The sequence below is a fragment of the Pongo abelii genome, chromosome 7, assembly GCF_028885655.2.
Source record: "Pongo abelii isolate AG06213 chromosome 7, NHGRI_mPonAbe1-v2.0_pri, whole genome shotgun sequence".
NCBI classification, from domain to species: domain Eukaryota; kingdom Metazoa; phylum Chordata; class Mammalia; order Primates; family Hominidae; genus Pongo; species Pongo abelii.
Genome location: NC_071992.2, coordinates 73,402,988 through 73,426,209, shown reverse-complemented (window position 1 = coordinate 73,426,209; position 23,222 = coordinate 73,402,988). Strand labels below are relative to the sequence as shown.

General features: G+C 39.3%; 1 protein-coding gene and 1 pseudogene across 3 annotated transcripts in view; one reads left to right on the top strand and one right to left on the bottom strand.

The window, feature by feature from the left end:
* UBXN2B (UBX domain protein 2B) overlaps positions 1-23,222 on the bottom strand; it is a 40,075-nt gene that overhangs the window by 5,396 nt on the left and 11,457 nt on the right. Inside the window, exons 3-7 of one of the 3 annotated variants that reach the window (XM_002819110.5) lie at positions 15,405-15,555; positions 12,848-12,931; positions 11,596-11,705; positions 6,356-6,493; positions 33-194 (exon numbers count right to left, since the gene is read on the bottom strand). In XM_002819110.5, coding sequence (XP_002819156.1) covers positions 33-194; positions 6,356-6,493; positions 11,596-11,705; positions 12,848-12,931; positions 15,405-15,555 — 645 coding nt within the window. Of the gene's footprint in view, positions 1-32; positions 195-6,355; positions 6,494-11,155; positions 11,247-11,595; positions 11,706-12,847; positions 12,932-15,404; positions 15,556-23,222 lie in introns of those variants that run through there. The other 2 variants (XM_054561643.2, XM_054561642.2) reach the window with 2 other exon arrangements.
* Positions 19,391-21,548, top strand: LOC100434668 (tyrosine-protein phosphatase non-receptor type 11-like; annotated as a pseudogene).

Genomic DNA, 23,222 nt, shown 5'->3' with positions numbered 1-23,222 from the left:
GCAAACAGGACACTGTTGGTATAGAAGCTTACCTGTGTGTACTATTGAATCTTTGTATCAAACGACTCCCATCTGCTAACCTGATTTGAATTTTTGTTGTTGGCACTGAATCATCAATAAGAACAACTGCATTAAGTATTGATTTATCCTCCTCTTCTGGAGAGGAAGGTGTACTGACTATTTCAGGTGTAAGGCTAAAAAAGAGGAATTAAATAATTAGAACACCAATCTGAATATGTAAAATATATGACAAACTGAAGACAGCAGATAAACAGTTAGAACATGGCTTCATTTGAGTCTCCTATACTTCTTTCAACCTCTTTCATTATATTAAAGTTATTTTGGATCCTACGATTCTTATTTGGTTTATCTAATCTCTCTTAAAAGCCTAACTTTGCATCCTTTCCTCATTTAACTGTTTGCAACTTCATCACTGTTTAGCAAACCAGTTTATTTAGAAATACAAGCAACTCTGAGTTAGTGTCAAAGAATCACTAAGACCACAGACAGACATGGTTTCACATACCAGCTATGTCAACTGTGTAAAGTTGAGTAAGTACATCAATCATTTTGAACCCCAGTTCTATCATTTATAAAGTGAGGGAATAATACTATGTTATGAAGGTATATTATACCAGTAAGTCCTTAATATTGTGCCTAGAACACAGTGTTTCCATGGGTGCCAGCTATTGTGAACATATTATCAGCACTAAATTCATTTAATTTAGACTTGGTTAATATTACTTAAAAACATCTGATTCAAGCACTGCTTTGCAAAAGAGAAATAACTTCTAAGTACTAGTGAGGAATAAAATGTTATTACATGACAATAAATTCATAATGAAGCTTGATAGAACATCTTACCACCATTTGAACTTGGTTACTAGTGACCCTAGCATTGCTGTCTTAGCCCCTTCTAACACCAGCAGGATGATCAGCCAGCATACGCCAAAAGTGAATGTCAAAAACAGAGGAGTACTCTTTTGGTTAAATAATTAAAATACATTTAGCTCAATTTTCTCAGTCATCTTAAGGAATTTTTGATAGCCTTGAAGTTTTTTCTCTTGAACTCTGAGATTTAGGTGGTTTCCTATAGATTATTTTCTTCTGGAAGAAAGACATGCATGTATCTACATATTACTAGTATAAAAGTTCTATGAGCATTTGGGCTTTACTCCAATCTAAATCATGACTCTTCCTCCCATTCAAAAAGCTTCTCTCTCAGAGTACACAGTAAAGTGATAAAATTACCTGGTACTAACTGCTGACACTTTCTCTTTCTTTAGCTATTTCCTGGTGCTAATTTTAGAACTGACTTGAGGATACATAAAAATATACATAAGGTTAAAATTATGACTTACAATAAATGATGAGATATTAAGGAATTTCTTTTTAATTTGGAATTGAGGGCCTAAGTAATTGCACTGCCAATCTGGTTTACTGTGCCAACAGTCCAGCGTTCCTTACACAAGGGAGGGGGATGAAAATCCAAGAGAAAAGACATGAGACACTGAATGCAAAGGTCCTCTTTACCTCCGCCTCACTGATAACCAGGTATACACATTATCATCGTCACTACCACCATTACCACCTCTGCCACATGCAATATTTCATTTACATCAGCCTGGGAGGCAGTGTTAACAGCATGGTTCCCAGAGCTGGATTACCTGGTTTCAATCCCAACTCAGCACTTATTCTGTGACACCAGGCAAGTCACTTACCCTTATTGTGCCTGAGAGACAACAGCAGCAGTGCTGTAAAGATTATATTAATTAGGACACATAAGCACTTCAAATGGTGCTTTTATATAGTTGGTACTACTAAAAGTTGTCTATTAGCATTATAATTATCCTAACAACAACTCTGGAAAAAAAAAAATTACCCCCAATATTCCTATTGGTAAGTGAGAGAGCTGAGGTTTATCTTGGGCTCTTTCCACACACCAAGTTGCCTCCCTGTTATTTTTGTAATCTACTGCTTTCTGTTTAAGGCAGATTCTGACCAGGTATGCTTTTTCTCAAAACAGAAAATGCGGGATGGGGAAGCTAGGTAAGAAAATGTGTGTATATCACAATGAAACTATTGTGTATGGAATAATAACATTTGAGAACTGGAATGGATGGACTTCCAACATAATTTAGGCCAACCATATCATTTTATCTAAAAGAAACTGAGTCACAGAGAGACTAAAAGACATGCTCAGAACCACACAGATAGATAGCTGGACAAGCTGGTAGTGTGGTATTAAAAAACCAGCCTAAAAAGTTATGTTCATTAATTTATTTTACTTTATTTATTTATTTTTCTGGGATGCAGTGTTGCTCTGTTGCCCAGGCTGGAGTGCAGTGGTGTGATCTCAGCTCACTGCAACCTCTGCTTCCTGAGTTCAAGTGATTCTCCTGCCTCAGCCTCCCAAGTAGCTGGGATTACAGGTGCCTGTCACCACATGCGGCTAATTTTTTCTCTTTTTTTTTGTATTTTTAGTAGAGACGGGGTTTCGCCATGCTGGCCAGGCTGGTCTTGAATTCCTGATCTCAAGTCATCTGCCTGCCTCGGCCTCCCAAAGTGCTGGGATTACAGGTGTGAGCCACAGTGCCCAGGCAAGTTATGTTAATTCTAATATTTAGCTGTCAAAATCACATCTGTTTGCTATTTAAAACTTTCTCCATATCATTCAATTGATCAAGCCATAGTAAAACTTTTACATTAAAAAGAGAATTTTTTTAAGAAAGAAAAGAGAAATTAATTGGTACAACAAGGTTTGTAGGCAAATGGCAGGAAAGGATGTAGGTTGTAATTCCCTCAGACAGGAGGAGAAACATCCTCTTCTTCAAACTTATGGAGGGAGAGGAGGATGGAAATGACCAGCTTGAAGGCTGGAGGGAAACATAATAAGAATGAGAATTCCCGTCAGGTTCTATTTTCTCAATGAAGCTGGAAGCATAATTTGCTGGGAGTGAGGGGCAGGGGTCGAGGAGGGGGTTTAGGAAAGCAACTCAGCCCTGTGAGACTGACGAGGCACAGCAATGCCTGCTCAGCACAGCTGAGACTGTCCCCAGAAGTACTGAATTGCACAGGGCTGACAACCCAGTCAGGCTTCAGTTAGGCCACAGCTGTTGAAGAGCTGAGATAAGGTAAGGCTTTGAAGTTTTAGGGAAGAGGGCCCTCAGGGTCTAGGGCCCCAGATGAAGTCAAATCTCAGGTGAGTGAGAGTGGCAAGCACAATCTTTTGAAGAGAACAGTAGGACAAATAGGCAGTGACTGTTCTTCTGCAGAAAGATCAGCTTCAAATCATGATGTTTATCATTATACACGCCAGCTCAAAAGCCTACCAAGAATGCCTACTCGCTAGTCCTATTAAAAACGACTCCGTGATTTTGTAGGTCTTTTACTTGTTAGGCACTACTCTAGCTCACCAAGCTAATTTTTATTCAATAATACAGTTTGTTCTACCATTGCAAATTTGCAGTTTTATATCTACGGTTTGCTTTCTTCTATTATGTGAGGGTACTATGTAACATTTTTATGGCATTTTGGTTTGCACCATAATTGTATATCACATGAAAAGATTTAGTTCCCATCTATGTAACATTCTGTGTGTAATTAGACTGCCATCTATGGAAGACAATAGATTATTTTCATTTCTGTTTTACTTGCTTCTTTTTATTTCCTGCTCAGTAAATAACTGTCTTGAACTCTTGAGAACCAAGCCATTTTAGAAAGTTACTTTCTAAATGAAGGTTAACTATTAAACTTTTAATATATTTCTTAATGTAAATCTTTAATATAAAATGTTCTATGTAATTCTTCACTTTAGAATATATGATATTTGCTTATTCAACTGCTGGGTTTGTGTACACACAGGCTCACATCATCATGCTATCTCCTTCTATTAGAAGCTGAAAATTCTAAAGACTCCATCTCCCAGACTCTCTTGCAGCTAGGATTTCATGATTCTACCCTTCCACCAAGCAAACAAACATACATTTGTTTGGCGGAAGTAAGCACTGCAAAGTGGAAACTCTGTAGCTCTTCTGGTTACTAAGGTGGTGGAGGCATTTATTTCTTCTATGGTGGAATGTTCTAATATCTAGTCCCTAGTTTCATGGGCACCGAGCACCTGACTGGGGGACGTAGTTTTTTCTCTGGAACACTCTTCTACGGTGTTTGTTTCTCCTGGCTAAGGAAAGCTTGGTTTGCTTGTCTCTTCCAGATATTCTATAAATTACACAAGATCCTGTAAGAAACCTATTACTACTGGCAAGTAGATTCCGTTTTCTATAATCAAAATCTTGATCAATATGGCTAGTAAATTAACATGGCATTATTACCACCACTGATCTCTGTCACTTTCTTCCATCAGTTTCTCCTTTCTTTTCTGTTATTTTCTCTATTTTCCTTATAAGGAAAATGATTGGCCTTTGTGAGATACTATCATCAGATAATATCGTTATTTTCATGAGTTTAATAATCACTGGCTCTTCTCAGATGCCTTCCCTTTATGCTACCTTCTTCGATTCCAAGTCTAGATTTACTGTAGGTCTACTAACAAGGATGTGCAGTCTAACATTAATTCTTGGTCATACATTTAAATAATAGAGAAGGAATATGTATATAGCAAAGAGATGACTAGGCATTTTATCTGCATTCTAATTAAAAATCGTAATCTCAATAAATATTAAGTAAAAATGGGAAGTGATAATTAAAAAAATACATACATACATATATACACATACATACATATATATACGTATATATATACACATATATATATGTGATCACAACAAGAGGAGTAAAAACATAATATTATACAATTCGAGAGAAGCCTGGCCAGGCGCAGTGGCTCATGCCTGTAACCCAGGCACTTTGGCAGGCCAGGGCAGAAGAACAGCTTGAGGCCAGGAATTCAAGACCAGCCTGGGCAACATAGTAAGACATGTGTCTCTACAAAACCTAAAAATGAAAAAAAATTAGCTGGGCTTGGCAGTGCCTGTAGTCCCAGTCAGGAGAGTGGAGTAGGAAGCTTGCCTGAGCCCAGGAGGTCAAGGCTGCAGTGAACTATGACTGCACCACTGTACTCCAGTCTGGGCAACAGAGCAAGAGACCCCATCTCAAAAAAAAAAAAGAAAGAAAGAAAGAGAAGCTTGACATGTGTTGGCAGGAAAGAGAGATGAGGAAGAAAATTTCCGAGTAAACCTGTGACTTAAAATTGAAGAGTTTGTGTCCTAAGAAAAACAGGTCAACATAAATTCCTGTATTTCCTTTATGTCCCCAGCGCCAGTCTCTATTAGGAGAAGAGAATACAGAAAGGGAGACTAGAGATAGCAAAGCATAAAGAAGCAATATTGAATTCTTTCTTATCTTGAAAAATAAGGGGAGAATAGACAACCAGTGTACACCGGGCAACTGAAGGGGGCTTGGAAGGGAAGGAATCACATGAAGAGAAGCAAAGGATGCACCAAAGAATACACTGGAAACATCGCCAATGTGGCAATTCCATATCACCTGTAACAATATGTGGACGAGTAGAGGGTAACTTTTACCAACATATTTTACAATTTCTAAGATTACATTAAGCCATGGCTATTATAAAGGAAACCACTCATACATTCTGCCATGTGCATTGGTTTTTAAATTGTGCTCTTCAAAGTCCTAAGGTTCTTTGGAAATGTCTCAGACACAACGCCTTCTTTCACCGACAATCAGAGGAACTCAGGTTTTACATATTGCACTTCTATGACTTGAAAAAAGGGTTTGGCTGTTTAAAAACTATTGAAAATCACAAAGCTAAGCACATTGCTCCTGCTGCAAGAGCTTGGTCATTACTGATGGCAGACATGCATGCTTAAGTTGTGATGTAAGGTATCCATTATTTTATCTCATTGACAACCCTTTACAATTCTCTCCTTTGAAACCAGGTAATCTGAAAGAGGCATATAACATAGTGGTGAAAAGCACAAACTCTGGAGTCAGAGTGCCTGGGTTTGAATCCCACATGCTAGTCATTTCTTAGCTCAATAATCTTGGGCAAATTACTGCATCTGCAAAATGAAGTAATAACAGTATCTACGTCAAAGAGCTGTTGTAAAGATTAAGTGAGATAACACATGAATAGGGCTTAGAGGGCCAGGAACATGGTAACTGCAATCTAAGTATTAATTACAGTATTATTAATATCACAATTAATATCATAATGATATAATAGTATAATAATATAATACTATTAACAGATTTATATATCTAATGTGCATGGTTCATATTTTTGTTTTTTACTTCATAAGTCATTTTGCTTTTCTTATTCTCAAAGAAAAATTCATGTTCAACAAAGGTATTTTTCTCATTTTAGGATTTTTACCTTCCAAGTTTTTGCCCTTCTCCACTAAAAGCCTTGAACCTCAATCTAGGTTTTATGTATTCTTGATCCTGATGATCCTCCATATCCAAATTCACTTGGCCACCATGAACAAGGCGCTGAAGCTCCAGGGGAATCTCTCTTTTAAAAAGGGGGAAAAAAATTATCATTAAGTTTTTCAAGAATTAAACTACACTGTTGAGATTACTGTAATTATTTCATGAGCTACACTGGAAAACAGAATTTTTTGCTTAAATTATAACACAAAAATTTCCATGATGACTGATCAGTCCTTGTAGATCTTTTTTAAAGTCACTTCACATTACTCCTTACTGTTTCTCAACATAGGGATGCTTTGGTTGTCATAATTATCTTGGAGAGCTTCTGGCATTTAGAAAGTTAAATTTGAAGACAGCAATTTATATGTAAATCAGCACTAGAAAATTCCTATGAGGATAAAAAGGTAATGTGGATATTTATTAATAAACTCCTTGGAGAAAGTTCTGAAAATTGATATTGGTGTTTTTGCTTGTTGGGAGTATTAGTCCATTTGCATTGCTATAAGGAAATATCCGAGGCTGGGTAATTTATAAAGCAAAGAGGTTTACTTTGGCTCATGGTTCTGCAGGCTGTAAAAGCAACATGGCACCAGAATCTGCTTCTGGTGAGACCTCGGGAAACTTACAATCACAGTGAAAGGCAAAAGGGGACCCAGCATATCACATGGCAAGAGCAGAAGCAAGAGGGAGACGGGAGGTTCCAGGCTATTAAACAACCAGCTCTTGAGTGAACTACCGGGGTGAGAACTCATTACCATGAGGATGGCACCAAGCCATTCATGAGGGATCTGCCTCCAGGATCCAAAACCTCCCACCAGCCCCGCCTCAGTAATGGAGGTCACACTTCAACACAAGATTCGGAAGGGATAAAACATCCAAACCGTATCATTTCACCACTGGCCCCCCAAATCTCATGTCCTTCTCACATCACAAAATACAATCATCCCTTCTCAATAGTCCCCCAAAGTCTTAACTCGTTCCAGCATTAACTCAAAAGTCCAAAATCTCATCTGAGATTCAAGCCATGTTCTTTCTACCTATAATCCTGTAAGATAAAAAATAAACTATTTACTTCTAAGATAGAATGGTGGTATAGGCATTGGGTAAACATTCCCATTCCAAAAGAGAGATCTGCCCAACGAAAGAGGCAACAGGCCCCACACAAGTCTGAAACCCGGCAGGGCAGACATTAAATCTTAAAGCTCCAAAATAATCCTTGATTCCATGTCCCATATACAGGGCATATTGGTGCAAGAGGTGGGCTTCCAAGGCTTTGGGCAGCTCTGGCCCTGTGGCTTCTCTCATGGGTTGGAAGTGAGTACCTGTGGCTTTTCCAGGCTCAGGTTGCTGGTGGCTCCACCATTCCTGGGTCTGGAGAGTGACACCTCCCTTCCAACAGCTCCACTACGCAGTGCACCAGTGGGGACTCTGTCTGGGGGCTCCAACCTCACATTTCCCTTTGGCATGACCCTCTGAAATCTAAGTGTAGCCTCCCATGCCTCTTTCACTTGTGCATTCTGTGTGCCTGTAGGCTTAACACCATGTGGAAGCCACCAAGGCTTACAGTAGTGGCTTGTGCCCTTCAGAGCGAGTGGAGGCCCAAGCTATACCTGGGGCTTTTTGAGCTGTGGCTGGAGCTGCAGCAGCTGGGATGCTGGGAACAGTGTCCAGAGGCTGCACAGGGCAGCTGGGCCCCGGGTTTGGCCTCCAAAACCACACTTTTCTCCTAGGACTCTGGGCCTGTGATGGGGGTTGGGGGGGCTGCCTTAAAGGTCTCTGAAATGCCTTCAAGGCTTTCTTCCTATCATCTTGATTAGTAGCACTAGGCTAGGCTCTCTTCTGTTCATGCAAATCTCTCTATCAAGTGGTTGCTCCACAGCCTGCTTGTATTCTTCTCCTGAAAACACTTTCTCCTTCTCTACTACATAGCCAGGATGAGAATTTTCCAAACTTCAACTGGCTCTGCTTCTCTTTTAAATATGAGTTCCAAGTTTAAATCATTTATTTGCTCCTATGTCTGACCACAGGTTGTTAGAAGTTGCCACAAAGCCTCTTGAATGTTCTGCTGCTTAGAAATTTCTTCCACCAGGGCCGGGCGTGGTGGCTCATGCCTGTAATCCCAGCACTTTGGGAGGCCAAGGTGGGTGGACCACAAGGTCAGGGGTTCAAGATCAGCCTGGCCAAGATGGTGAAACCCATCTCTACTAAATACAAAAATTAGCCGGGTGTGGTGGCAAGCACCTGTAATTCCAGCTACTTGGGAGGCTGAGGCAGGAGAATTGCTTGAACCTGGGAGGTGGAGGTTGCAGTGAGCCTAGATCATGCCACTGCACTCCAGCCTGGGTGACAGAGCATGACTCGTCTCAAAAAAAAAGAAAAAAAAAAGAAATTTCTTCCACCAGGTACCCTAGATCACTCTTTAGTTCAACCTTCCACAAAGCCTTAGGGTATGGACACAATGCAGACAAGTCCTTTGCTAGGGTGTAACAAGGCTGATCTTTACTCCAGTTCCCAATAACTTCCTCATTTCTATCTGAGAACTCATCAGCCTGGACTTCACTGTCCATATTTCTATCAGTACTTTGGTCATAACCACTTGAGAAGTCTCTAAGAAGTACCAAATTTTCCTTTGTCTTCCTGTCTTCTTCAAGGACATCCAAAGTCTTCCAACCACTGCCTATTACCCAGTTCCAAAGATGCTTCCACATCTTCATGTATCTTTAGAGCAATGCCCTACTCCTTGGTACCAATTTTCTGTATTAGTCTGTTTGTACTGCTATAAAGGAATACTTGAGGCTGGGTAATTTATAAAGCAAAAAGGTTTATTTCGGCTCATGGTTCTGCAGGCTGTACAAGTAGCATGGTACCAGATTCTCCTTCTGGTGAAGCCTCAGGGAACTTACAATCATGGTAGAAGGCAAAGGGGGACCTGGTGTATGACACAGCAAGAGTGGAAGCAAGAGAGAAGGGGAGGTTCCAGGCTCTTTTAAACAATCAACTCTCACTTGAACTGCCAGAACAAGAACTCATTCATTACCATGGGAATGGCACCAAGTCATATGTGAGGGATCAACCCCATGATCCAAACACCTCCCACAAGCCCACCCCCAACAGTGGAGGTCACATTTCAACATGAGATTTGAGGAGGACAAAACATCTAAACCATCTAAACATCATGGCGTGATTTGTGAGCACTGCTGTCATTCAGTGTCGAGGTAGGGGATGTCAGATGCACTGCAACAGGAGATTTGTCTTACGTGATAAAGACTCGTCTTGGGTTCCAAAGAATCATCATGTGCCCTCCAGGGAGTCACGTGGATAATACTGTCTGATCCTAAAACCTAACTCTGTCTCATATACAAGCAAAACACATTTTTTAGGCTACTGTATTAATATACTTTGCAATCTCCAGGAATGTACGATCATGTAAAGTGAGGGAAGACTGTACTTTGTTTTGTTTGGACCTTTACCAAGTCCTTGAATGCAATGTTACTTGTAGTAATTAAGCTGACAACCTCATATACTTAATTTTTCTGTTTTTATACCTGTCACATTTACATGGGAAGTGCTAGACTGCACAGAGGCACAAACTAACTACTTCTTATGTGTGCTGTGTGGTCATACCAGGGCATTTATAAACTAAAACATGTATCATTTTTATAATAAATTACTTTATTTCTTCAATATATTTAAGGTAGAACATATATTAATTTCTTTTGGAGAATCATGTACATAGATTATATTATCTATGAGTTCTCCTTTGAGGATAGTGTAGATGGTTTTACAAAATATTTCTTATAAAAAGGAGACAATGGGTCTTACATAGCTGAGAACCACTACCTGACATTACTCATTTTCTTTAAACAGTCTTTTCTGAAACCCTTATGGATCATAATTTGTACATTATTGCAGATATGGTGTGGCTCAAATTTTAAAATTCTTTTAATATACCACATTTGTTTAAACATTAGCCTACAAAGTTTATGGTTTATTTTCATTTAACAATAAATTAGTTTTTATCTATATAATAGTACATTCATTCTCAATATGTTCTTTGTTTCCACTATCTTGAAATTAGTATCAATTTCTATAGTTATGTTGGTCTTCACTTAGCCAATCAAAACTTCCCCCACCTAGTTGCTCACAGCTCTTCCCAGGGATTCTGCAGGTTTCCAAGTCCACAGCATTGACTTAAACCATTATATCCTGTATTTGCCACCCCCATATACTGCCTCCTAGGACAGCTTCCCACCTTTCCCAATGCCTTCAGCATACTTCTTATGGCATTTGTTGCCTTTGTTTGGTATCCTGACAGTATCTGTACATAATTTAAATTCAAAATTCATGCTAATTAATCTTCTAAAAGACTAATTTAACCTCCACTCCATGTCAGCCACTCATCCTGGACATATTTCAACATTTGGAAATGCTCCACCTTCTATTCCTTTATGGAGTATAACCCTGTATATATAACTCTGGTTATATACAGTAAAACTCTGATCCTTTCCTACAACTTAATTCCCCAGTTTATGCTCAACTTTATGTCTTTAGTTGCATATCTACTTAGAAATAACTCCACTTTCAGCTAGTTTAATCATAACACAGAAAAGCTTTTATTATCATAGCAAAATCACTTGATTCCTCATCCTTTAGCAAGAAGAGCTGGTAAGTTACAATGTTCTTTGGATGGGTGAGAGCACTGAATATCTGAGTTTACTTTCACAAATTACAACTTCAAACTAACCTTTTGAAATCTTCTGCCAGCAGTAATGCCACATTAAAAGATTTCTAATATAAGTTGCTGAATTTCAGGCATACATGCAATGAGAGTCACCCTGTCAACAGTAAGCAGGACAGTGGCTTAGTGGGTGGGCAGCTACATACTAATTAACTCATTGATTATCACATTAAGATGTTTCTTCTTGGAGCTGGGATCATAGTTTCATCAGATTTTAAAATGGGCCAATGTCCAATGCCCCTGGCCCACAAAATTAAGAACCAGTGACTTACAGATAGCAGTATATCCTTTATAAACTTAAGAATACCTACACCCCCAGCAACCACTTATTTAATATATTCCAGGAACTACTTCTTGAAAACCCGTAGTGCACTAATAATGAGTAGTCTGTTAAGAAAATAAGTCCCACTCTACGTAACAAATAGAATACAAATAATACATCTTACCCTCTCTTAACAGACTCCAGAAATTGAGCATTTGTTGGTTCATTGTAAGGTCTCAATTCTCCATCATCTAAACTGAAACCATTGCTCCACAGTTTAAGCAAAATCTGAACCTTTTGGGTATAGAAAAAAAAATATATATATATATATATATTCACATATATGTAAGAATACATCTCTCCCAAATAATTTTAAGTTCCAAATGTGATATCATAAAACGTATTTACTTAATTTAAAATAGGGAGTTATTTCTACTATTCTTTATTCATAGTGAAAGACATTAATGAAACCACATGTGTTTGTTTGGCTAGTTTGCATTCAGCTTAACAAATTGACAATGGCTGCAAATACCAAAGGTCCTGCAGCTGGACCCTGGCCTTGAAGTACAATTATTGGTGGATGGTTCACTAGAAAATGAAAGCAATGAGAAGAGCTGTACTCCGTGATTCCCACTTCCTTCATTTTCCTTCATCTGCACCCATACTCTTCTTTGCTACAGAGCTTAAATATTCATGCTAAGGGGAACAGAATTTCCAGTGACCTTCCAAGAAACTATAAATGTCTAAAATAAAATTAAAACTCCAAAATTTCAAAAGGCAACAGAAACAAAGAATGACTTTAGGTGTTCTACATTTACACCTCACCTCATTTTAGCTTATGAAAATATACCATTTATAATAATAACTATATATTTGTTCATTTTTCTTTTTTTAATTGATTTTTTTATCTTAAAGAGCCAGGGTCTTACTATGTTGCCCAGGGTGGTCTCGAACTCCTGGGCTCAAGCAATCTGCCCACCTCAGTCTCCTAAAGTGCTAGGATTATAGGTGTGAGCCACTGTGCCTGGCCCAAGTTCATTTTTTTAAACGTCTTTTTTTTTTTTAAAAAAAGAGATAGGGTCTGATTATGTTTTCCGGGCTGGCCTTGAACTTCTGGGCTCAAGTGATCCTCCTACCTCAGCCTCTGGAGTAGTTGGGACTCCAGATGCATGTCACCACGCCTGGCTGCAAATTCATTTGGAAAATGAATCACACATTCTTTCAACAAATAGTTACATATCTCTAAGTGCAAGGCATAATTGTGATACAAAACATAAAGATCGAGACTGAAAACTCACACATCATTGGTCCTTTTAACCCATGTTTTAAAAAGTAACAAAAATATATTTATATTATCAATTCTTAATTTTAAAACCAACAGTTTTAGTAACTAGAAGCAAATATTTATACTTTTTCATTTTGATTATTGTACCTACATCTTGCAGCTGATTTTCTCCATAGATATATTCAGACCGCTTACAAAAAGAACTACCCAATCTGTATCCTCCACCTGTAAATGACTAAAATACATAGCAAGTGAGTTAAAATTCACAAAGGATTATTCAGCAAAAAGTTATTATGTGATATGTATTTTAAAACTAGATTAATTCTAATTAGCCAAAGTGGCTCATACTGGGGAGCCTTCAAGAACCGAAATTACCATAAGACTTGACTAAAAGATAATTTCAAACCATTGATGAATAATGAAATGAAAACCAAAATTTAAGTTTCATTAGAGCAGTGGTTCTCAACAATGGATGTCAAAATTATCATAGAGGCTTTTTTAAAAGACATGTTTCTAGGCATATCCCAAATCTATTGAACCGTAATACCTGAAGCCATCAGGTAGGTTAGACAACCTCCCCAAATGATTTTGATGGAGAAATTCCAGGTTAAGAAATGCTACTTATAAGAATGTATGAAATGATACCACAAAAGACACGTAACTGTTGGTCTTTAGTATATCAATATTGTGTCAGTTGATAACAATTATAAAAGCTGTATAGAGGTGGCTCACGCTGGTAATCCCAGCACTTTGGGAGGCCGAGGCAGGCGGATCATGAGGTCAGGAGATCGAGACCACCCTGGCTAACATGGTGAAACCCCGTTACTACTAAAAATACAAAAAATTAGCTGGGTGTGGTGGCAGATGCCTGTAATCCCAGCTACTCGGGAGGCTGAGGCAGGAGAATGGCGTGAACCCGGGAGGCGGAGCTTGCAGTAAGCCCAGATCGTGCCACTGCACTCCAGCCTGGGCAACAGAGCGAGACACTGTCTCAAAAAAAAAAAAAAAAAAAAAAAAAAGAAATTTAGAAAGGTACAAAAGCAATTCAATGGAGAAAGGAGTGCCTTTTAAGAAGTGATGCTGGAGCAACTGGACATCCATAAGCAAAACAATAAACTCTGGTTTCAACCTCACACCTTATATAAAAAATTCAAATAGATCATAGCTTTAAATGTAAAGCTGTAACATTTTTCCAGATAACAAGGGAGAAAATATTTGGGACCTACAGTTAAGTGAAAAGTTCTTAGACAATACAGCAAAAGCATGATCCATAAAAGAAAAAAAAGGAATAAACTGGACTTTATCCAAGTTTTTATCTTTTGCTTAGTGAAAAATCCTGCTAAGAGGATAAAAATATGAATGACATTCTGAGAGAAAATATTTACAAACCATGTATCTGACACAGGACCCATACCTATTAAAATATACAAAGAATTCTCAAAACTCAACAGTAACAAAATAATCCAATTAGAGAATGGGAAAAGTAATGAAGAGATATTTCCTTGAAAAGAATAATACAGATAATGGCAAGGAAGCACATGAAACGATGTTCATCACTAGCTATTAAGAAAATGCAAATTAACATCATTAGTTATTAGAGAAATAAAACCATGTTATGTTATCACTACACACCCATCAAAATGGCTAAAATTAAAAATAGTGACAATACCAAATGCTGAAAAGGATGCAGAGAAACTTGCTCTCTCATATATGTGGGAATATAAAATGGCACAACCACTCTGGAAAATAGTTTGGCTGTTTCTTAAACTAAACATACACTTAATGTATGACCTACAAATTGCACTTCTGAGCATTTATCCCAGAGAAATAAAACCATACGTAAGTAAAAAAAAAACCTGTACCCAATTGCTCACAGCAGCTTTATTTGTAATAGTCAAAAGCTGGCAACTAAAATATCCCTCAATAAATGAATGGTTAAACTGTGGTATATCTATACCATAAAATGCTACTCAGGAATTAAAAAGGAACAAAGTTGTGATACAAGCAATAACTCTGACAGATCTGAAGGGCATTATGCCAAGTGAAAAAAGCTATTCCAAAAGGTCACATATTGTATGACTCCATTTGTATAACATTGGAGTTTCACCATGTTGGCCAGGCTGGTCTTGAACTGTGATCTGCCCCCTTCGGCCTCCCAAAGTGCTAGGATTACACGCATGAGCCACCACACCTGGCTGGTGTAACACTCTTAACATGATAAAATTATAGAGATGAAAACCCGACTAGTATTGGCTAGAGGTTAGGGATGGCAGGAGAGACAGGGTGGGTGTGAGTGCAAATGGGTAGGCTATGAAGGAGAGCTTCAGTTGGGTGATTACACACGTGATAAAAGGACATAGAGAGAAATGCCAAATTCCTGGCTTTCATATTATACTACAATCATGTGAAATGTAACCATTGGGGGAAACTAAGTGAAAGGTACATGAAACCTCCTGTATTCTTTTTGCAAATGCCTGTGACTCTACTAATTATTTTGTAATTAAAAGGTAAATCAAAAAGTTGTTCAGAAATGTAAGAAATTGTCTCAACTTTCAATCATTAACAGAAATATTATAATTTTATAAAAATGAAACAAATATTTAAAACAGAAATATACAATTAGAAAAGCAATGTTTGCAAATAATAGAAAAATGAAAAAGGAGGTAAAATATAGAAACAATGTATTTAGTTTAAAATTGAGCACTGACCTTAGATTTATCATCACCTGAAGCTCTTGTGGCTTCATTCAGAGGGACAGCCCCATGTTCCCTTGCCTCTTTGAAAAGTTCATTCACAATTTTCCCAGTTGAAGGTCGAACTATATTTAATCCACTGTATTCATGTTCACTTGAGTAAAACCTTTAAACATTTTAGTTCATGAATAAAAACTTAGGATAACAGACATAAACTGAAGTAAAAAGCTACATAGTCTTATGAAAATAAAAGTATTTTATTTAAAAAGAGGCATTCTTTTGACTTCTATGAGAATATTAAATTTTTAAAATGGGATTAAGGAAAAGAATAAATAGGAAATAGATCATATACTTTCTCACTGAGTTTGCAAAGATTGACTCTAAGGGCAAGTTCAGCCTCCAGCACGGTAACTGGCTTGCTTGCTGATCCCTCAGCCTTCTGTAACTGCTTATCACATACATCTCATTCACTAATTTAGCACTTCTGATGTAGAAGGGAAAGCAGTGTCAACAATCAAAAGGTAGTCCCTTCTCCCTAAGGCCACACTCAGTAGAGACCTAGTTAGTGACGAGATCTCTAGATTTAGACAGTATAAACAGCTAATTCTAAACTAAAGGGTTATCTATAGAGGATTTATCTTTCAGAGATTTTTGGATTTAAGAGACCTACTCCCTTATAAGCCCCTGTGTTTGTTAAAAGTAAATAATTTAGACAGTAATTTTTTGGTGACCAATTTCTACTTTGACTCCAACTTCATAAATGGTCCTAGGAAACATAAAAATTACCTTTACGTAAGATTAATAACCTACTTTTATCTTTCAAGATGTTTTCTATCAAGAATATCAGAAACTATAACCAATGAAGTATCAACATGGAGACTTCCAGGGTAAGATGACAATCAAACTTCATTTGTTAAAATACTTACAACTCTCCAATCCAATTCCAAATTCACACTGAACTGACACATAGAACAAAACAATGGGGGGAAATGATATCTGCCTTGGAGATTAGGAATGGAATTCACCTTCAAGGCTTTCTCCTAAATTAGAATATGCAAAACTGAGTAAGATAAGAGGAAAGAACAGACCAGCTCTTACTTTGCAGTAAAGGAAGGAAAAGATCTATCAGGATGGAGAACAAGGAGACACCAGGAGAACCCTACTAAATCCCACAAACTGCAGAAGGTGGAGGTGGGGCTTCATCCTGCCAGTGCTCTGGAGAAGTACACTGGGCCCAAATTTATCTAGAGCAGGAGCCTATGGAAGCCCTCCTCCCAAGCTTACACTCAAGGGTCCAGGGTAGCAAGCAAGGGTGAACACTGCCCTAGTTGGCTTTTAAGACAAGCCTTAGTGTTAGAAGCAGATTATTTTAGGTAGCTATGACAAACACAGAGAAGCAATGCGATGCTTCCTGCTGCAGCTGTCTGCTGCTGTAACACTCCTCCCCTCTCTGGAGTGCCCTGGAAACGAGGAACGGAAGTCGCCTTCAAGGCTTTCCACATCTCTAATCTGGCAAAGTGAATAATCATTCCTTTTTATCTCAGTCTTAGTGAGAAAGACCTTACTGCAAAAATCGGTCATAGCAAATGGTTTCCTATGTCCTTTATGGTTAATGGTTTTTATTATTTGAAATCTTTGCCTACTCTAAGGTCATAAAGATATTCTACTTTCTTCCAGAAATTTTATTGTTTTAATTTCTATATTTAGATCCACAACCCATATGGAACTGACGTTTATAGGTGGTATAAGGTAGAGGACAAGAACTATTTTTTCTCCACATAAATGTCCATTTGTCCCAGTACCACCTAATGAAATTCTGCCCCTCACTGCTCTGCAGTGTCATAAATCAAGTTGCCTATGATTCTGAGTTCCCTTATTTTGGTCCATGGTCTACTGTCAGTTCTTACTCTCTTAACCATTGCAGCTTTACAATAAGTCTTTGCATGCAGCAGTGTAAGTCCTCAACTTTAATTCCTCATGAATGTTTGGGGCAAAAATATTTATTGATTGCTGAAGTAATTCTCTATACTCATTCAAACTAACTTATTGAATATAAGTGAAAAGGAATAAAAGATGCCTAGTACAGAATTAGTACTTAGCTGGGCCTTAAAAGGGTTTAGGACATTAGGACTTAGATAAGCACAGAGGACAAGGGACAAAATTCTAGGAATGAAGAGGAACACAGGAGGAAAAAATCAAAATGACCAGAGGAATCAGAAAAAGAATCAGTCTTTTACAGTTTTCTTTGTATGCAATTATGTCATTACACATAATGAGCTTTATTTATTTCCAATTTGTATACTTTTGTTTTTCTAATCTCATTGTGCTGACTAAAACCTCCAGTACAAGTTGAATGAAAATTGTGGTAGGGGTTACCCACTGATAATGTTCCCAACTTCAGAAGAGTTGGGCGGTTTCAATCTTTTTAGATCCTAATGATGATTACCCAAACCTTAAACATTACCTGCGACTGGTGCCCATCTTTCCCGTGCATTTACTCCCTGCGGTAAGATTTTTGCTCCCATTTTGCTACTGAATGTCAAGGTTTGCTACTGAATACTCAAAGGTTCTGAGTTATCTTCTCATTGCCAAACACAAAAGACTTCCCTCAGTTATTAAACACTTTCTGAAACATTTGATCCTTTTGAGTCTATTCTTCTTCTCCCTTTCGCTGTTTCATAGTTGAACTCTCTCCTGGACTTTCATCATACCAAAATTGCTTGTTTCTTTGCCCAATGGGATCCAACATCTCCTTCTCTATTTTACTGAGTTTTCTTCCTCCTCCTCTTACATAAATATGCCTATATCCTTGACTTCAATTCCCCTCTATTTAAGCTCATGTCATCATCAAAATATTTATCCACTGCCAAAGATAACCTCTTCCTATACAGATGACTATGAAATATGTGCTTTTACCACTCACTTATGGTCCAGTGTTGAATTTAAAAGCACCTGCTAGATAGTTCTACTTCAATTAAGTTCATCTCCAAAACTGAAGCTATTTCTACACATAAGCCCTCCCATTAACAATCACACTTTTTCCTGTATCCCATATTTAAAACATTTAAGTCTTCTCTCTTTCCCACTGGCTTACTCCCTATATCCCATGTCATTACATTTCTACAATAAACACCTTGAAAATATCCTGCATTAATTTCACCCTTTTCTCTCCATTCCATTGACACTACCTCAATCCAAAATTTATTTTATTTATATATTTTTTGAGACAACATATGGCTCTACTGCCCAGGCTAGAGTGCAGTGGCGTGATCTTGGCTCACTACAACTTCCACCTCTTGGACTCAAGCTATCCTGCCACCTCAGCCTCCTGAGTAGTTGGGACTACAGGCGTGCACCACCATGCCTGGCTATTTTTTTGTAGAGATGGGGTTTAAGCCCTGTTGCCCAGGCTGGTCTTGAACTCGTGAGCTCAAGCGATCTGCACCGCTTCAGCCTCCCAAAGTGCTAAGATGACAGGCGTGAGCCACCGTCCTTGGCCTTGAATCCAAAATCTTATTACCTCATTCCTTAGTTTACCTCAATAGTTTCTGTCTTGATTTCTTTCCCTCTTTATCCTGTTCTCCCCATCCTCATTAATTTTATATAGTATTGCCAGTCCTATTTTCCTAAATGAATAGTAATAGCTAACATTTATCAAGGGATGACTATGTGTTTAGTTAATCCTCCTAACAATGGTATTACTCCTGTTTTACAGGTAAGAAAACTAAGACCGAAGGAGTTTAAATAACTTGCCAATTGGCAAAACCTTATTAGAAGACAGAGAAAAAAAAATTACAGGGAGGAGGAGCGAGCCAGCCTGGGGGGCGGCTGCACACAGTCTCCGGGATCCCCAGGCCTGGAGGGGGGTCTGTGCACTGTCGGCTGGCTCCACCCCGCATCTGGTCCCGAGCGGGCCTCCCTCGGGCCAGCCCAATGTGACCGAGCCCAGCGGAGCCTGAGCAAGGAGCGAGTCCGTCACGGAGCTGGAATGTGGGAGGAACATGACGTTGCAGAGATGGTTTCACCCAAATATCACTGGGGTGGAGGCAGAAAACCCACTGTTGACATGAGGAGCTGATAGCAGTTTTTTGGCAAGGCCTAGTAAAAGTAACCCTGGAGACTTCACACTTTCTGTTAGAAGAAATGGAGCTGTCACCCACATCAAGATTCAGAACACTGGGCCGGTCACGGTGGTTCACACCTGTAATCCCAGCACTTTGGGAGGCCGAGAAGGGCGGATCACGAGGTCAGGAGATTGAGACCATCCTGGCTAACATGGTGAAACCCCGTCTCTACTAAAAAATATTAAAAAATTAGCCGGGCGTGGTGGCAGGCACCTGTAGTCCCAGCTACTCAGGAGGCTAAGGCAGGAGAATTGCATGAATCCAGGAGGCAAAGCTTACAGTGAGCCGAGATCGTGCCACTGCACTCCAGCCTGGGTGACAGAGCGAGACTCTGTCTCAAAAAAAAAAAAAAAAAAAAAGATTCAGAACACTGGTGATTACTATGATCTGTACGGAGGGGAGAAATTTTCCACTTTGGCTGAGTTGGTCCGTGATGCATTAGAACATCACGGGCAATTAAAAGAGATGAATGGAGATGTTATTGAGCTTAAATATCCTCTGAACTGTGCAGATCCTACCTCTGAAAGGTGGTTTCAGGGACACCTCTCTGGGAAAGAAGCAGAGAAATTATTAACTGAAAAAGGAAAACATGGTAGTTTTCTTGTATGAGAGAGCCAGAGCCACCTTGGAGATTTTGTTCTCTCTGTGCGCACCAGTGATGACAAAGGGGAGAGCAATAATGGCAAGTCTAAAGTGGCCCATGTTATGATTTGCTGTCAGGAAGTGAAATACGATGTTGGTGGAGGAGAACGGTATGATTCTTTGACAGATCTTGTGGAACATTACAAGAAGAATCCTATGACAGAAACATGGAGTACAGTACTACAACTCAAGTAGCCCCTTAACACGACTCGTATAAATGCTGCTGAAATAGAAAGCAGAGTTTGAGAACTAAGCAAATTAGCTGAGACCACAATAAAGTCAAACAAGGCTTTTGGGAAGAATTTGAGACACTACAACAACAGGAGTGCAAACTTCTCTACAGCCGAAAAGAGGGTCAAAGGCAAGAAAACAAAAACAAAAATAGATATAAAAACATCCTGCCCTTTGATCACACCAGGGTTGTCCTACACGATGGTGATCCCAATGAGCCTGTTTCAGATGACATCAATGCAAATATCATCATGCCCGAATTTGAAATCAAGTGTAACAATTCAAAGCCCAAAAAGAGTTACATTGCCACACAAGGCTGCCTGCAAAACATGGTGAACGACTTTTGGCGGATGGTATTCCAAGAAAACTCCCGAGTGATTGTCATGACAACGAAACAAGTGGAGAGCGGAAAGAGTAAATGTGTCAAATACTGGCCTGGTGAGTATGCTCTAAAAGAATATGGCATTATGCGTGTTAGGAATGTCAGAGAAAGCGCCGCTCACAACTATATGCTAAGAGAACTTAAACTTTCAAAGGTTGGACAAGTGAATAAGGAGAGAATGGTCTGGCAATACCACTTTTGGACCTGGCCGGACCATGGAATGCCCATTGACCCCAGGGGTGTGCTGGACTTCCTGGAGGAGGTGCACCATAAGCAGGAACGCATCATGCATGCAAGGCCAGTCGTGGTGCACTGCAGTGCTGGAATTGGCCGGACAGGGACATATGTTGTGATTGATATTCTGATTGACATCAACAGAGAGAAAGGTGTTGACTGTGACACTGACGTTCTCAAAACCATCCAGATGGTGCAGTCTCAGAGGTCAGGGATGGTCCAGACAGAAGCACAGTACCGATTTATCTATATGGCGGTCCAGCATTATACTGAAACACTACAGCGCAGGACTGAAGAAGAGCAGAAAAGCAAGAGGAAAGGGCATGAATATACAAATATTAAGTATTCTCTAGCGGACCAGACGAGTGGAGATCAGAGCCCCCTCCCGCCTTGTACTCCAACTCCATGCTGTGCAGAAATGAGAGAAGACAGTGCTAGAGTGTATGAAAACGTGGGCCTGACGCAACAGCAGAAGAGTTTCAGATGAGAAAATCTGCCAAAACTTCAGCACAAAAATAGATGTGGACTTTCACTCTCTCCCTAAAAAGATCAAACTTTCGCAAGAAAGTTTACGTGAAGACCAAATTTGGATTTGGAAGGCTTGCATTGTGGTTGACTATCTTTTGATAAGCAAAATTTGAAACCATTTAAAGATCACTGTATTTTAACTCAACAATACCTGCTTCCCAATTAGTCATTTCCTCAGACAAGAAGAAATCATCTCTTCTATGTAGACATTATATTTTATAGAATTTTGTTTTAAATTGAGGAAGCAGTTAAATTGTGTGCTATATTTTGCAGATTATGGGGATTCAAACTCTAGTTATAGGCTTTTTTTTTTTTATAACCTTAACCAGTTTTAATTTTTTTTTTCCTCATTGTGGGGGATGATAAGAAGAAATGATTTGGGAAGTTTAAGTAACAACATCCTAGAAAAGTGAGAACAATCTCATTTACCATCACGTATCCAATAGTGGATAATTCATTTTGATGGCTTCTATTTTTGGCTAAATGAGAATTAAGCTAGCGCCTGAGACTGTCAGAAGCTGACTGGTCTACCTTTGCATTGGCATTAAAGAGTCATAGAAAAGGAATCATGGATATTTATGAATTAAGAGGTGTAGCTTTTTTTTTTTTCCAGCCGATGACAGTTTGGCTGTTGACTGAGAAGGCTGTGGTGGGAAAATGTTTGCCGTATTTTCTTTGCATTTGAGTAATTGTCTTCTACTTAGAAAAAAAGCATCTATGAATGATCAGTGTTTTTGGTTGTCAAATGTTGCTGACAAACTTACCCTAAAACTTTAGTGGCTTAAAAAAAAAACCCACTCCCGGCTGGACGCGGTGGCTCACGCCTGTAATCCCAGCACTTTGGGAGGCTGAGGCTGGCGGATCACAAGGTCAGGAGATCGAGACCATCCTGGTTAACACGGTGAAACCCCGTCTCTTTCGAAAATACAAAAAATTAGCAGGGCATGGTGGCAGGCTCCTGTAGTCCCAGCTACTTGGGAGGCTGAGGCAGGAGAATGGTGTGAACCCAGGAGGCAGAGCTTTAAGTGAGCTGAGATCTCGCCACTGCACTCCAGCCTGGGCGACAGTGCAAGACTCCGTGTCAAAAAACAAAACAAAACAAAACAAACAAACAAACCCACCCCCAACTGTTCTTCAGTCTGAGTTGGGCTCAGCTGGGCTGTTCTTCTGCCAGCCTGCAGGTGGCCACTCATGTGGTCAGCAGGTTGGCAGAGAGACTGGGATGGCTGGGCTTCTCTCTCTGCCTGCAGTCCTGAGTCTCTCCTTCTTCGTGTAGTCTCTTTCAGTGGCCTGGCTGGCAGGTAGAGAGACCTCTGACATGCAGCTCGGAGCTCCCAAGAGCTCAAAAGCAGAAGTGGCCAGGCCTTCTTAAGACTAAAGTCCAGAATTGTTGCAGCTTCCCTTCTACTGCCCTCTATTGATGATGATGATGACGATGATTCTGTCTAATCAGAAGAGAGCTGGAGTATGCCCTCTACTTACTAAACAAGTCACATGCCCAGCCCAGATTTAAAAAAAGGGTGTGAAGTAGAGGTGCAGTTAATTGGGGGGCCACTTGTCTAACAGACGGTCACAACCAGTGCCATGGAAAACCAAGGATATTAGCAAAAGCAGAAGTTGCTAGTGACCCTGGGAAGCTGAAGCTGCTTACAGCAGCTGAGACAAGCTGAAAGACTGAAAAATAAAGAGAGG